General features: G+C 40.2%; 1 protein-coding gene across 14 annotated transcripts in view; it reads left to right on the forward strand.

The window, feature by feature from the left end:
- Positions 1 to 13,946, forward strand: part of MAGI2 (membrane associated guanylate kinase, WW and PDZ domain containing 2) — a 1,324,507-nt gene that overhangs the window by 1,206,790 nt on the left and 103,771 nt on the right. For all 14 annotated transcript variants that reach the window (XM_021102528.1, XM_021102530.1, XM_021102529.1 and 11 more), the window contains 3 exons: positions 775 to 949; positions 7,026 to 7,245; positions 7,682 to 7,825. In XM_021102528.1, the coding sequence (XP_020958187.1) occupies positions 775 to 949; positions 7,026 to 7,245; positions 7,682 to 7,825 (539 nt within the window). The remainder of the gene's footprint in view (positions 1 to 774; positions 950 to 7,025; positions 7,246 to 7,681; positions 7,826 to 13,946) is intronic.

A 13,946-nucleotide genomic window follows, 5' to 3' on the forward strand; every position in this document is an offset into this window, starting at 1 on the left:
GAAAAGCATTTACGTCTATCACAGTGAATTCCTTATCCAAATTTTGGAATACGGGTAGGACTTCTCATTACAATCAAAAAGTAATGGCTGAAACATTTTCTCCCAGCAAGTAATACTGGAACAAATAGAATATATTTTAGCACGTACTCCTTTGAATTATCTTTTCGTAGTTTCAACAAATTTTTTATCCTAATCTTTTGTTCTGACAGAAGGACAAGAGATTCTGTTCATAACCTTGTTTGGCAACCTTACAATTAATGAAAGAATACTAATTCCAGGAGTGGTATTGGAACTTGCTAAATTTAAACTACTGTTTTAAAGCCTAACAGAAACTAGAGAAAATAAAAAAAAAAAAAAAAATAGAAAATTGGAGTTCCCATTGTGGCGCAGTGGTTAACGAATCTGATTAAGAACCATGAGGTTGCGGGTTTGATCCCTGGCCTTGCTCAGTGGGTTAAGGATCCAGCGTTGCCATGAGCTGTGGTGTAGGTTGCAGACTCAGCTCGGATCCCGTGTTGCTGTGGCTCTGGCGTAGGCCAGCAGCTACGGCTCTGATTCGACCCCTAGCCTGGGAACCTCCATATGCTGCGGGAGCGGCCCAAGAAATGGCAAAAAGACAAAAAAAAAAAAAAAAAAAAAAAAAAAAGAAAGAATGAAACTAGAGGAACTAAAGTCTTGCGTCATGGAGGAAGCAGAGGAACCACCTCTGTCCATTTCTTGCCCTTAAGCAAATGCCAACCTAACTGCATTTGCCTCTTTGGCTTCCCATTGCAGAGCTCAACAGCCCGGCCTCAGCACCCAGCTCAGAGAAGCAGAGCCCCATGGCCCAGCAGCACAGCCCCCTGGCCCAACAGAGTCCTCTGGCCCAGCCCAGCCCGGCCACCCCCAATAGTCCTGTCACCCAACCAGCTCCTCCTCAGCCACTTCAGCTGCAAGGACATGAAAATAGGTAAAGTGTCCTCTGGCTTTTCTGATTCTGACAAGTGAGTTTCTGACAAGTAAGGGAAGTGGGGAGAGGGCGAGTTTCAGACAGGACAGAACACAGGCAGAAGAGAGGCTTTCATAAAGTAGAAATTGCTGTGTGCACCACTGTGTGATTTTGCGATATTGTGTGTTATGGTCTCATTAGCAAATACAAGTGTCTGTCCATCACAGTAAGAGCAGCTTTCCAGAGGAAACAATGCGTGATTGCAGATGAGTAGGAGTTAACTAGCTGGAGAGCACATTAATGGAGTCCAGCAGAGTAATATATACAATACATAATAGCATATGCAAAGGCCCTTTGGCAGGAGGGAGTGTGCAAGCATGAAGAAGGAAAACAAGGCCCACATTGTGGGGGGGAGTGGGGCGGGTGTATGGTTTAAGATGAAGCCAGTGAGGATGCTGGGACCCACCCTAAAGCATATCACTGGCAGGTTAAAGATCTGGATCTTCATCTTGAGTGTAGTGAGAAGTCAGTGGAGGGTTTTCAGCTGACAACTGACATCATCAAATTAGCTTTGCTTTGCATTTTCTTTTTCTTTTTCTTTTTTTCTTTTCTTCTTCTTCTTCTTTTTTTTTTTTTTTTTTTTTTTTTTAGTGGCCACGCTTGTGGCATATGGATGTTCCCAGGCTAGGGGTCAAATCGGAGCTACAGCTGCTGGCCTGCACCTGCACCATAACTCAGCGAAACACCAGATCCTTAACCGACTGAGCAAGGCCAGAGAACTAACCCACATCCTCAGAGACACTGTGTGGGGTTCTCCAACTGCTGAGCCCTGATGAGACCTCCCAGATTAGCTTTTCAAGATCTCTCAGTTGGCTGTTGAGAGAATAGCCTGGAGGGAGTCAGGATAGACGCAGATAGAAATGGCCTCCATGCAGGTGGTAGCTCAGAGAGTAACGGTGGTGTGGAGAAAGGGAAGTGTTGAAAGATTTGTAGGCATTAACATATGTTGGCATTTTTACTGCATTTTACCTTATATCAACCTACCCACAGTCTAATGAGGCTCTCCCATTCCGCATCACAAACTAATGTGAATAAGGCACCTTGAACCCCCAGAATAAAAGGATGCCATAGAAAAACAACACTGTCTTCTTACTGAGACTTCTGTGTAATGAGGAGCTGGGGCTAGATTGAGCCATTACAGGAAGAGATGAAGACATGTTCCCATATTGGGTTTACCTTTCAAAGGAGAAAAATAGAACAACACACGGGAACATCTCTGAAAACAAAACCCTTACTGGTCTTTTCCATTATCCTAATGTTTCCTGAACATCTGCTATCATCTCCTGCCTCCCATGTTGGTGAAGATGAAGTGGGACCCAGTTTTTTGAGTCCCAGAACTCTCCAGATTCATCACTTACACTATCGCAGAGCAAGTATTTTCCCTGTGCCACAAGTGTTCTTTTTACAACGCCCTGTTTTCCCCAATTTGCTTTCATAGAAAAGTGAGTCTCTGTTGTCTTCAGCTGTTTATGGTTTTAATATAGTCCAGGGAAGAAAAAAGACTAAATCCCATAAGGCAAATGATACAGAGGCAAGAATTTAACAGTCCTTCAGAGGAATACATCCTGGTTGCCTCAGTAATAGGTCCCAGATGTGTTTGCTTTTGCTGTGAGTTTTTTCAACAGATTGCACTGGGGTCCCAGGATTCACTTTAGACTTTGGAAGGACTCCAGGCTCCAGAAGCTCTCAAGCCAGCTTCAGACTCTTGTTGGCTCTGTCACAGTCATTTCACCTCCCAGCTACAATTCCATCTTCCCTTTCCAGAGTTAGATTTTCCTGGAATGGGGCTCTTTCTTCTGGTGTTTGGGGTGGGTTATCCCCTCCCTGGTAGGTAATAGTTCAGTGGGTAGAAGGACAATTGGGTGAGGCCTCTAGTCTGTCCCCATCAGCTACTAGTTAGTCACAACCAGGACTCAGCCTATATCACAGAAGCAACAGCTTTTGGATGTTTTCTTTTGCCTAACTGCTGGAGAAAATATTTCCTAACTCTGGAATTAACAATTGACCTGATTCAGGAGTTCCCATCATGGCGCAGCAGAAGTGAACCTGACTAGTATCCATGAGGTTGCGGGTTTGATCCCTGGCCTCGCTCAGTGGGTTAAGGATCTGGTGTTGCCATGAGCTGTGATCCTGCATTGCTGTGGCTGTAGTGTAGACCGGCAGCTATAGCTCCAATGTGACCCCTAGGCTGGGAACTTCAATTTGCCTCAGGTGTGGCTCAAAAAAAAAAAAAAAAAGCAAAAGAAAACAAAACAAACAATAACAACATAAACCAATTGATCTTATCCATTTTTTTTTTTTTTGGTCTTTTTAGGGCCACACCCACAGCATATGGAGGTTCCCAGTCTAGGGGTCAAATCAGAGCTGTAGGTGCCAGCCTACAGGACAGCCACAGCAACTCGGGATCTGAGCCAAGTCTATAACCTACACCACAGCTCATGGCTTAACTCAGAGAGCGAAGCCACAGATCAAACCCACATCCTTATGGATACTAGTCGGGTTTGTTACCACTGAGCCACAACAGGAACTCCAACCTGATCCAAATTTTTATAAATCACCAATATATTTGCCCAGAGTTCTTAGCACTTTTTTGCTTCGGGAATATTAAATGCCTGGAAAGTGACCCCTCCAATTCTAGGGCCCTTTTCCTGACACTCAGGTTTCCTGGCTTAACTTTTGATTATTAGTAGGAGGCTCTTTTCCATATGATGAAGAGACTCCCTAATCTTACAGAAATGGGAACCATGTTTCTAGATGCATTTAAAAATGGTCATGGTATCAGAGAGAAACTCTTTGCCTTTTTCTAGATCAGGCTACAGATGTCTCCAAGACAGCTTTTATGCCAAGCACACAGTAGGAATTTCCTAGTAGTTCATTTGTACAAGAAGTGCCCACCTACATGTCAAATTGAACCAGTTTTAATGTTAAAGTGGGATAAAATGAAATGACAATCTGCTTGCAAATATTAATCCTACAAGTTAGAATGAGTGAGTATTTTATCCTATATTATGTTCTCTTGAATTGGCTTCTTCCTAACACCCTGCACACCTCTACCTGTTTCTCTCTTTTAATATCCTTTCGGTGTGTGCTCAGGAAACAAAATAATTTTAATATGAACATAAGCAAAACACCATTCAAGGAGAAACATTTATTGGAAACAATAAAGAGCCATCATGTAAGATACTCAAAAACTAAGTATAAATAGCAGAGTTCACCTTCCCCAGCAAAAGCAATCAGGATTTGATGTATTTTATATAGGAAGGACAGTGGAAAGCACTGGAAATGGACTTCTTTCACAGACTCTGTATATTCGATGCTAAAGACTAGAAGCCGTTCTTGAAAGGCCTACATGAGGCAAAATCCCACCATAAGACCCCCTACCACATAGGCAGCATTTCTTGGTTCCAGACCTTGTTCATACTCTAAAATTCTGCTAGAATTTACCATTAGAAATCTGGTTTTATCATCTTTATAGTCTCTAATAATGGAATTAAACATTTAGAATAGATAAGCAATAGGTCCTACTGTACAGCACAGGGAACTATATCCAGTCTCTTGAGACAGAACATGATGGAAGATAGTATGAGAAAAAGAATATGTGTACATGTATGACTGGGTCACTATGCTGTGCAAGAATTTGACACAACACTGTAAATCACCTCTACTCTTATAAAATAAAAATAATGGAATTAATAGCAGCAAAAGTTATACTCACATACAACCTACAAAGGGTTATCCTTTCATAAGGAAAGGAACTTTTAAGAGTCTGAGTGGTTTTTTTGTTTGTTTGTTTGTTTAATAATCCTGAGTTGTCCTTAAAATAAAGTGTTTCACAAATTCGAAGTAACAACTTTCACCCTAACAAATGTATCCTTCACTTAAAGGTTAGCAACACTTATAAAAATTAAGCATGTGTTTTTTATTAAAGAATTCCTTAATGTACAGTTCATTGTAAAAGCCTGGCCCTTGGCATTGTTATCAGATGAAATACTGGAATGCAGGCTTAGATGACGCCTGTTACAAGTGAGGACTGTCCCTGTTTCTAGGCTCTGAGGAGCTTCTTAACATTCCACCCTCTTTTGTGTCACCTCATGACACATCTGGCTGGAAATGGAGCATGTAATGGATATTTCACACAAACACCACACAGATAGTGAAAACAAAGTGACTGTGCTATAATGTAAAACAATGTAACATCTAAAACCACTAAGCAAACAATTTTTAGAATGGAATGGACACACATTGGCAAATGTCACCCAGTCTAATTCCCTTTGTTTAATTCATGCATTTGCATAGTTAAGCATCTTATTCAAAGTGTATTTTTAAAAATTCTGTTCTTGGCACATATACTCTGAGTAGGTGAGTGGACAACTTGCTGAAGTATAAAGCAAAGCCTAGATTGTGCATCTCACAAAAGAAATGTGTCACTTCTGCAAGTTGAGTAGCAAATGGAAACTACTCAAAGCATTATTAAAATAACTACATTACTAACCCAGTTCCAAAACTCCAATTAAATATATCTATTGCTATATACTGTTATTAGTGTGCCCTCACCAAATTTTAGATTACTCTAATGGAAATTGTTCAGGTGAGTTATTCTTTACAATATTTAAGACTAATCAGACCATAAAATGGTTAAAAAAAAAAAATCTAGACTTAGACGGTGAGGTAAAAATTCTACTGGTTTTTAACCTATTTTCCTGACACATTTGAGTTTTTCCTTTTTGCTAAATATTTTCTCAAATCCTCAAATCCTCCCTGTTAACTTTAAATATAATTATTATTATGGAGCCTACACTGTGGCTCAGTGGGATTGGTGGTGTATTGGTCGATCGGGTTCAATCCCAGCCTGGCACAATGTGTTAAGGATCCAGTGTTGCCGTAGCTGTGCCTCAGGTCTCAACTTTGGCTCAGATCTGATCCCTGGCCCAGGAGCTCCACATGCAGCCAAACCTGGAGAAAAATATATTGTTATTACATAGAATGTAATTTTTAATTGACCTATATCTCTGAATAGTTCATTATACAGATATTGTCATGGCAATAGGCAATGAACTATAGAGTTAAGTAGCTTCTATACCAGGGTGATGATTTTTTAGTTTATCTTATTAACGATCCCATAATGGTAGGCATTAGCCATTTTAGCCCTTTTTTGAAACCTGGGAATCCCTTGGTTTAGAGCAATTGGGATTCTCAAAGCAGAACTAAACAACTAGTTTTGGTCTCTGTGTTATTAGTAACTAGAAACAAGAGATAATATCTTGAAACAAGAACAAGACAAATGTTAGACATAAACATTTTTGCCTTCCCTTCCATCTAATGACCATGATAGTATCTGATACTAATCCTGAGAGCTATAGCCTACTATTTAAAGCTCTGTATAATGTTTCTACTTTAAGCCATGGCCCCATGACTTTCTGCCTGATTTGTAGTTGGTGATTATACCTTCCTGTCACTCCTTTAACCTCTGTAAGATATTCAGAAAACTCCAAGCTAACAGGTTAAAATAGCCTTTAATTATATATTTTTACAGTATCTAAAGATCACTGCAAGCATGTTTTCATGAAGCAATGAATGCTGTGTGTGTGGAGAGAGAAAGAGAGAGAGGAAAGAGAGAGAAAAAGAGATAGAAGTTGAGAGAGTTGGTTTCCTGATATCAGGACAGACTGTTATTTGGGGATAAATGTGTAAGTCCCTAGATTTACTGCAGCTGCAGTTTTTAAATGGCCAGAGTGAAAGAGGATGTCCATAAATCCCTTTCCACAAGGCTCTGGTTGACCATCATTTTTACCTTGATTTCTTAAGGAGCCAAATGACAAGCATACAAAATGGCATTTGTCAAAGAGTTTTAAATGATATCATTTATTGAATCATTCAATAAAATCATTCAATAAAAATCATTTATTGAATCTTCTCATAATTCTGAATATGCAGAAGGACCGTGAAGTGTGGCCTACACAGGCCTGGAGGCCCTGTGACCAATTGTACCTCCTTAGAATGCTGAGGTACCAAAGCAAATCCCTTTTCCATTCTTTAGTTACAGGTCAGAAGTAAAGGCGAGGCAAGATGTCAAACCAGACATCCGACAGCCTCCATTCACGGACTACAGGCAGCCCCCACTGGACTACAGGCAGCCTCCAGGAGGGGACTACCCACAACCCCCGCCCTTGGACTACAGGCAGCCTCCCCTGCTGGACTACAGGCAGCACTCCCCCGACACCAGGCAGTTCCCTCTGTCAGACTACAGGCAGCCCCAGGTATGAAAAAGACCCCATCACACTTCACTTTTCTAATCAGCAAACCTGTCATCCCCCCACACACACACACACAAACACACCTAACTTTGGTACATTTATTTATGCTGCTCAACAGCAGTGAGTGAGAAAACTCAAAGCAGAGATATTATCACTCAAGCCTGTATGCAATTATTACATCCTTCCCAAGTAAACTGATAAATGACAACATAAGCTACCCAGCAGCTCTTTCAATGACCAAGGAAACTGTTCTGATCTCCTCAAACCTTTGGAATCTCGTCTTGCATTTTGCTAGATGGAGAAGTCAGATTACTCCCTCTTCCAACATCACACATCAGTTGCGACACATTAACGTGAGCAAGAAGGAGAGTAGAGGGACTGACCACAGAAGCGTCTCTGATATTAACTGTTTGTTCCATTTTCTCCCTAACCTTCAAAGGATTTTGATTATTTCACTGTGGACATGGAGAAAGGTGCCAAAGGATTTGGATTCAGCATCCGTGGAGGAAGGGAATACAAAATGGATTTGTATGTGTTGAGACTGGCAGAAGATGGGCCAGCAATAAGGAATGGAAGGATGAGGGTAAGGATGGTCTCTTTTTATAGAATCGCATAATTCTGAAAGAGAACCCCATTGTGGTGTTGGAAGAGTGCCGAAGCCTGCTCTTAGGCAAACTGACTTGGTGTAGACGTTGCCTTCTTTCCATTTCGTGATCTAGTTTTCTAAAGGTTTGCTCAAACATAGTCTTAAGAATTCTCTCTCATTTTCCTGCTTATAGCTTCTAATTGACAACCCTCAATATGGCGTTTTATATACATAATATATATGATATTATACTATATATAAATATATGTGTGTGTATGTATATATTTCTCTAAAAAAGCAAACTAAAGAAAATCGATAAAGTAATCTAAGAAATCACTTGAAACAGAAACATGGCTCGATCATTTTTTTGTGTGGTTTGAGGATTCAGTTTTCATCTGAGATGGACTCTTGAAATTTATTTTTAGTTTTATACCTTTTTCTTCTCATGGCTTTATGTTTCTTCGGAAATATCTCTTTTGAGTTGGCTGTTCTTTGCCTTTGATCTTGGGCAGAAAGAAGCAGGAGAAAGGGGGACAAGGCTTCTTGGGTACATGCTGTCCTTAAAAATGAGAGCAACCAAAAGTGTTCCAATAGAGTGTAAGTTAAGGGTGGAATCTTTTAATGTAATGGTTACTCTAATGATCTGGTTGATGCATGAATGATTCTTCATCTAGCAATACAAAACAGAACTTGATTTAAAAAAAAAGGTAGAACATTAGTCTCTCTCTACATATACAATGTCATCTAGAAAGCATGTCATAAAGGTTAGTATTATTATAAATAAGATGTAGAATGCATTCCTATCCTTTCTCCTTGCTCTTTAAGTTTAATACAGAAAAGCTGTGGTTCTCGGGTTCCAGAGCCTCAGATTCTTTTGCAGAGCTTCACCAACCAATTGCTCCCAGACAATGGAATGACTCTGTTGTTCCTACCGCCAAGTCTGCAATTGCTATGGCCTCCTTTCCAAGTCAGTGAGTCATCCTCCGTACCAAAGTAGAAAGTCTGTGTGGGTCTATTTTTCTCCCTCCCTTCACAATCCTTTGACAACTGGGAAGTATCCAAGTTGGGATCGGAACCCAGGCAAGGTTGACACCAGAGAATGACAGCCTTTCCCTGATCCAACACCAACCTTCTCTTACTCCTTTCACATGTGCTTTTAGGATAGGTCTCTGCATGGTTTCTTGGCTCCCAGCTTCCCTATAAACAGAAGGGCACTTTCTTATCATGCTGCGAAACTAACTCACAGTGGTTTTACAAGTAGTGAAACAAAATTAATCTTCGCAGTGCAGGTGAAAACTACACTGCACAGAAGCCGGGAGTGAGATGACCAGAGCCTTGTAAGAGAGGACAGCCTCCCCCCTCTGCTGGTGGACTTCAGAGGTGTGGGTTCCAAACTGTCGCCATATTTTTAAATAAATGGTCTTAGTGGCTGCTCAACATTTTCCATTCTCCTGAAGTATAAAAGCCTAAATATAGAAGTACTCTTACATAAAAAGAGTACTCTTTCTTCTAGAATTTAAGCCAGAGCAGTAATTCTCACTGTGGTCCCTGGCATCAGCATCCTCTGGGAACATGTTACAAACATGAAACAAATGAACCCATCCACACAATAGAGACAGACCTACTGACATAGAGAATAGACTTGTGGTTGCCAAGGGGGAGGCGGGAGGGAGTGTGTGATGGACAGGGAGTTTGAGGTTAGTAGAGGCCAACCACTGAATTTAGAGTAGACGAACAGTGAGGTCTTACTATACAGCCCAGAGAACTATATCCAGTCTCTTGGGATAGATCATGGTGGAAGATAATATGAGAAAAAGAATATATATATATATATATATGGGGTCACTATACTGTACAGCAGAAATTGACACTGCACTGTAAATCAACTATACTTTTTTTTTTTTTTTTTGTCATTTTTGGCCACTCTGTGGCATATGGAGCGCCAGGGCCAGGGATCAGATCAGTCCCACAGTCACAACCTAAGCTGCAGCTGTGGCAACACCAGATCCCTAATCCACTGTGCTAGGCCAGGGATCGAACCTGCGTCCCAGCGGCTCCCAAGATGCTACCAATCCCATTGAGCCTCAGCGGGAGCGCCTCAACTGTACTTTAATAAATTTTTTTTTAAATGCAAATTTTCAAGTCCCATCACAGACTTGCTGAATCAGAAAGCACCCCTAGGAATTCAGCCATTAGGCTGTGTTTGTGGGACCCACCTCCAGGTGAATCTGGTACCAGCTGCAGTATGAGAACCAGCTAGAGGGAAGCTGTCATGACACAGGTGGGCTGTGTACAGCCCAGACTTTGTTCACTAGCCCCTAGAATCTTTTCCAGGGAGTTTTCCATCCTGTTCCAGTGGTTTACCTCAGGTCCTTAAATCCATGTAAACACAGATTTAGAATTCTGTAGGCGGGTGCTCAATTTTATGAAAGATGCTTTTTCTTCTGGCAGGTGATAAAAATGAGTCCTCTACCTGGGTTTCAGAAAATGGTATTTTCACTTCTTGTCAAAGATTATAAAAATAAGCAATATTTCATCATTTTCCGTGGCATTTTTATAAAGCAACATATTCTTTCTGTGTACAAGCTGTCCGAAAGGAGTTATTATGGACAGTTTTAGATATCATGGATGTTTATTTTGGACTACTATATATATATATTTCTGGCATTTAATTCTCAAAGAAAACAAGCCGCTTGAGAGTCACAGAAATTCTGTGGATCAGATTTTACTGGTTGCTCTGATCTTTAAAATAAGGCTAGGAGAGTGTCAGTCGTGGCTCAGTGGAAACGAATCTGAGTAGCATCCATGAGGACACAGGTTCGATCCCTAGCCTTGCTCAGTAGGTTAAGGATCCAGCGCTGCCATAAGCTGTGATGTAGGTCATAGACGTGGCTCAGATCCTGCATTACTGTGGCTGTGGTGTAGGCCGGCAGCTGTAACTCTGATTCGACCCCTAACCTGGGATCCTCCATATGCCACAGGCGAGGCCCTAAAATCAAGACAAAAAATAAAATAAAATAAGTAAAATAAAATAAAATAAGGCTAGGGATGGGTGGAAGACTTTTTTCTGCTTTTGTGTGTTATATTTAATATTGAGATGTTTGGGGGTTTTCTTACTCATGGATTCTTGTAGCACCAACGGAGAACTTGTCTAGGGTGATAAATTCCAGGTCAGAGAAAGGAAGTACTTGATCATGTGAGTTCAAAGGTGCTTGTATTAGCCACTGTCTGAATTAGATAAAGACTTTGTATCTATATAAAGATCAACAGGTGTTCTTGATCATAGCACATAATCAATTCAGGTCTTGTTTTCATGTTTATTATCAAATTTAATCATTTAAAGCTAATCTTTTCCACTTTCATTAGTACTTACTAATTAGCAATAACCTTTACTTCACAGATGTGTTTAAATTATTTCAACAAGGACTGAAATAGATTAATATTTGCATGACTCAGTGGTTTGATTACCTTAAACTAATGCATCAACTGGATAACATATAGGTTACCAGTTTGGGAATTTAGCAATTAAAGTAATTAGGAACCCATTTTTCATCTTATTGTAAAATTCCCCCTTGATACCATTGGTGCCCAGATACATATAGATCCTAAATATTTGTGCAGCTGATGCTTATAAGGCAGCTGTTCACTCCACGGCTATTATGGCTTGGTTTGTAAAGTTCCAAGACTTCTGAGAAAAGTAAATGAACTAGACATTTCACAGGCTATATTAAAAATAAGCTCAGGAAGAAGAGAAGCTAGCATCAGGGTCTTCCCAGCCTTTAAAATACTCAGAGACATTTCTCCTAGTTAATTGTGATTCTTTCACTTTCACTGTTAATGCATTATTACCTCTATGCCCAAGCGAAATACATACTTCATGATCAAGTAAGTTTGGAAAACACTGTATAGTGTTTTTTGTTTCGTTCTGTTTTGTTTTTTTCTTTTCATGATTAGAAACAGAAGAGAAAAGCCAGGAGAAGGTCTGGTAACAACAGGACGTCTTAGATTAAAATAAAAACAATAAGATGGCCTGACTCAGAATGACTACAGGAGAGCTAGGTGATTCTGAAAAATCATTTCACATAACAGTTAATGAGTTACTGTGCCCGTGGATTAGGGCTGTAAGTAATGCTACTTTTGAACACTGATTTAGTGCACCAGATATTAACCTCTGAATCTGAGACTTTTCCTGGGTATTCCATGTTAGTCTTGGCTGTAGGACAGTGGTGGTATGTGCCTGCTTAATGGTACAAGACTTTGCTAAGATTACAGAGAAAACCAGGTATAGCAGGTGTCAGAAGAGGTGGCTAACACAGGTGTAAAAACATTCCTCTCACACTGAGGAATCTAAGAAATGTTGGCATTGATATGTATTTTTAAAACATGTCCTTGGGCATCCATGTGATATCCTAGGCATCCAAGAGAAATACCAGTGATCGTCCCACCTCAGGGGTTCTTTCATGCATCTGGTGAGAGGCAGGTAGACATACCCCAATAGTCAGTCCCAGCGAATGATTTCACTCTAGCCTTTCTGGGCACTTGCAGCAGAGAGAATGATCTTAGCAGAGATCTTTAGCAAATTAGACTGTCCGACTTTCAAATTGATTAATAAATACTCCCATGAAACATTAATTTTTTTTTCCTCATCAGAAAGCATTGTATGTTTACTCACTTTTTTAAAAATAAATACTTCCTTTCTACTGGATGAAATAAGAGTCAGATTGGGCAAGTATCCTAATAGTACTTTTCCTGATAAGGTATCCTGAAAAGGTCAGTGGGTTCCCTCAAAATACGAGAACATGGAGTTCCCTGGGGGCCTAGCTGTTAAGGATTCAGCGTCTTTACTGCTGTGTCTCAGGCTCAAGCCCTGGCCCAGGAATTTCTGTATGCTGCAGGCACAGCCAAAAATGTATATACATGAACATACCAATAGCAAACCATAATCAGAAAGTAGTGGGGGAGAAGTTCCCACTGTGGCTCAGCAGGTTAAGAACCCAACATGGTCTGCATGAGAATACAGATTCAATCCCTGGCCTCACTCAATGGGTTAAAGATCTGGCGTTATCACTGCTGTGTGCAGGTTCCATCCCTGGCTCTGGAACTTATGCATGCCACAGGTGAATCTGAAAGGAAAAAAAAAAAAAAAAAAGATAGTAATGGGGAAAATAACGACTCCTTCTGAGGTTCAGATTTACAAGCCAAGTCTAGAGAGAGGGGAGAGGATAAAAAAAATCTTTTTCACATGACCCAGTCGATGCTTATTTTAAAAAAGAGGTTCAGAGTTCCCTTTGTGGCTCAGTGGTTAATGAACCTGACTAGGATCCATGAGGATGAAGTTCAACCCCTGGCCTCACTCAGTGGGTTAAGGTTCTGATCCGGCATTGCCATTAGCTGTGGTGTAGGTCGCAGATGTGGCTTGGGTCCTGTGTTCTGGTGCTGTGGTGTAGGCTAGCAGCTGTAGCTCCAATTCAGCCCCTAGCCTGGAAACTTCCATATGCTGCGGGTGTGGCCCTAAAAAGCAAATAAAAGTAAAAATTAAATTAAATTAAAATTAAATTAAAAAGAGGTTCTACAACCCCCTTTATCAGAAACATATGAAAGTAAATGAATTTAGAGATTTACTAAAAATATAGTTATTTTGATCCCTTCTAAACCCTCAACCATACTCTCAATCTCCAAAATAAGCAAACACGATGCATTTGTTTTATTAAACTTAGAAACCTTAATTCACATTGTTGAAGCTCAGTGTCTATATAATAGGAAGAATTATAACTACTAAATAGAGTTGTTGGGAGGTTTGAGCAGTTTTTCAAGCAGTAGTATTGATTTTCCTTATTAAGACAAAGGAGTAAGCCATTAATTTGTGAGTGACTGATGATATTGAGAGGCATTTAGATATTAAGATATGTCATAAAATAGAACTTAAATAGAATAGTGAAGTTAGAATAAATATGGAATATACACCAAGAAAAACTATGTGAAACATAATTACTTGAAATGTTCGCTTTATTGGAAAAAAGTAGAGCAGTTCCTATTGTGGCTCAGTGGGTTTAGAACCCAACTATTATCCATGAGGATGCAGGTTTGATTCCTAGCCTTGCTCAGTAGGTTAAGGATC

Source organism: Sus scrofa, chromosome 9, assembly GCF_000003025.6.
Source record: "Sus scrofa isolate TJ Tabasco breed Duroc chromosome 9, Sscrofa11.1, whole genome shotgun sequence".
NCBI classification, from domain to species: domain Eukaryota; kingdom Metazoa; phylum Chordata; class Mammalia; order Artiodactyla; family Suidae; genus Sus; species Sus scrofa.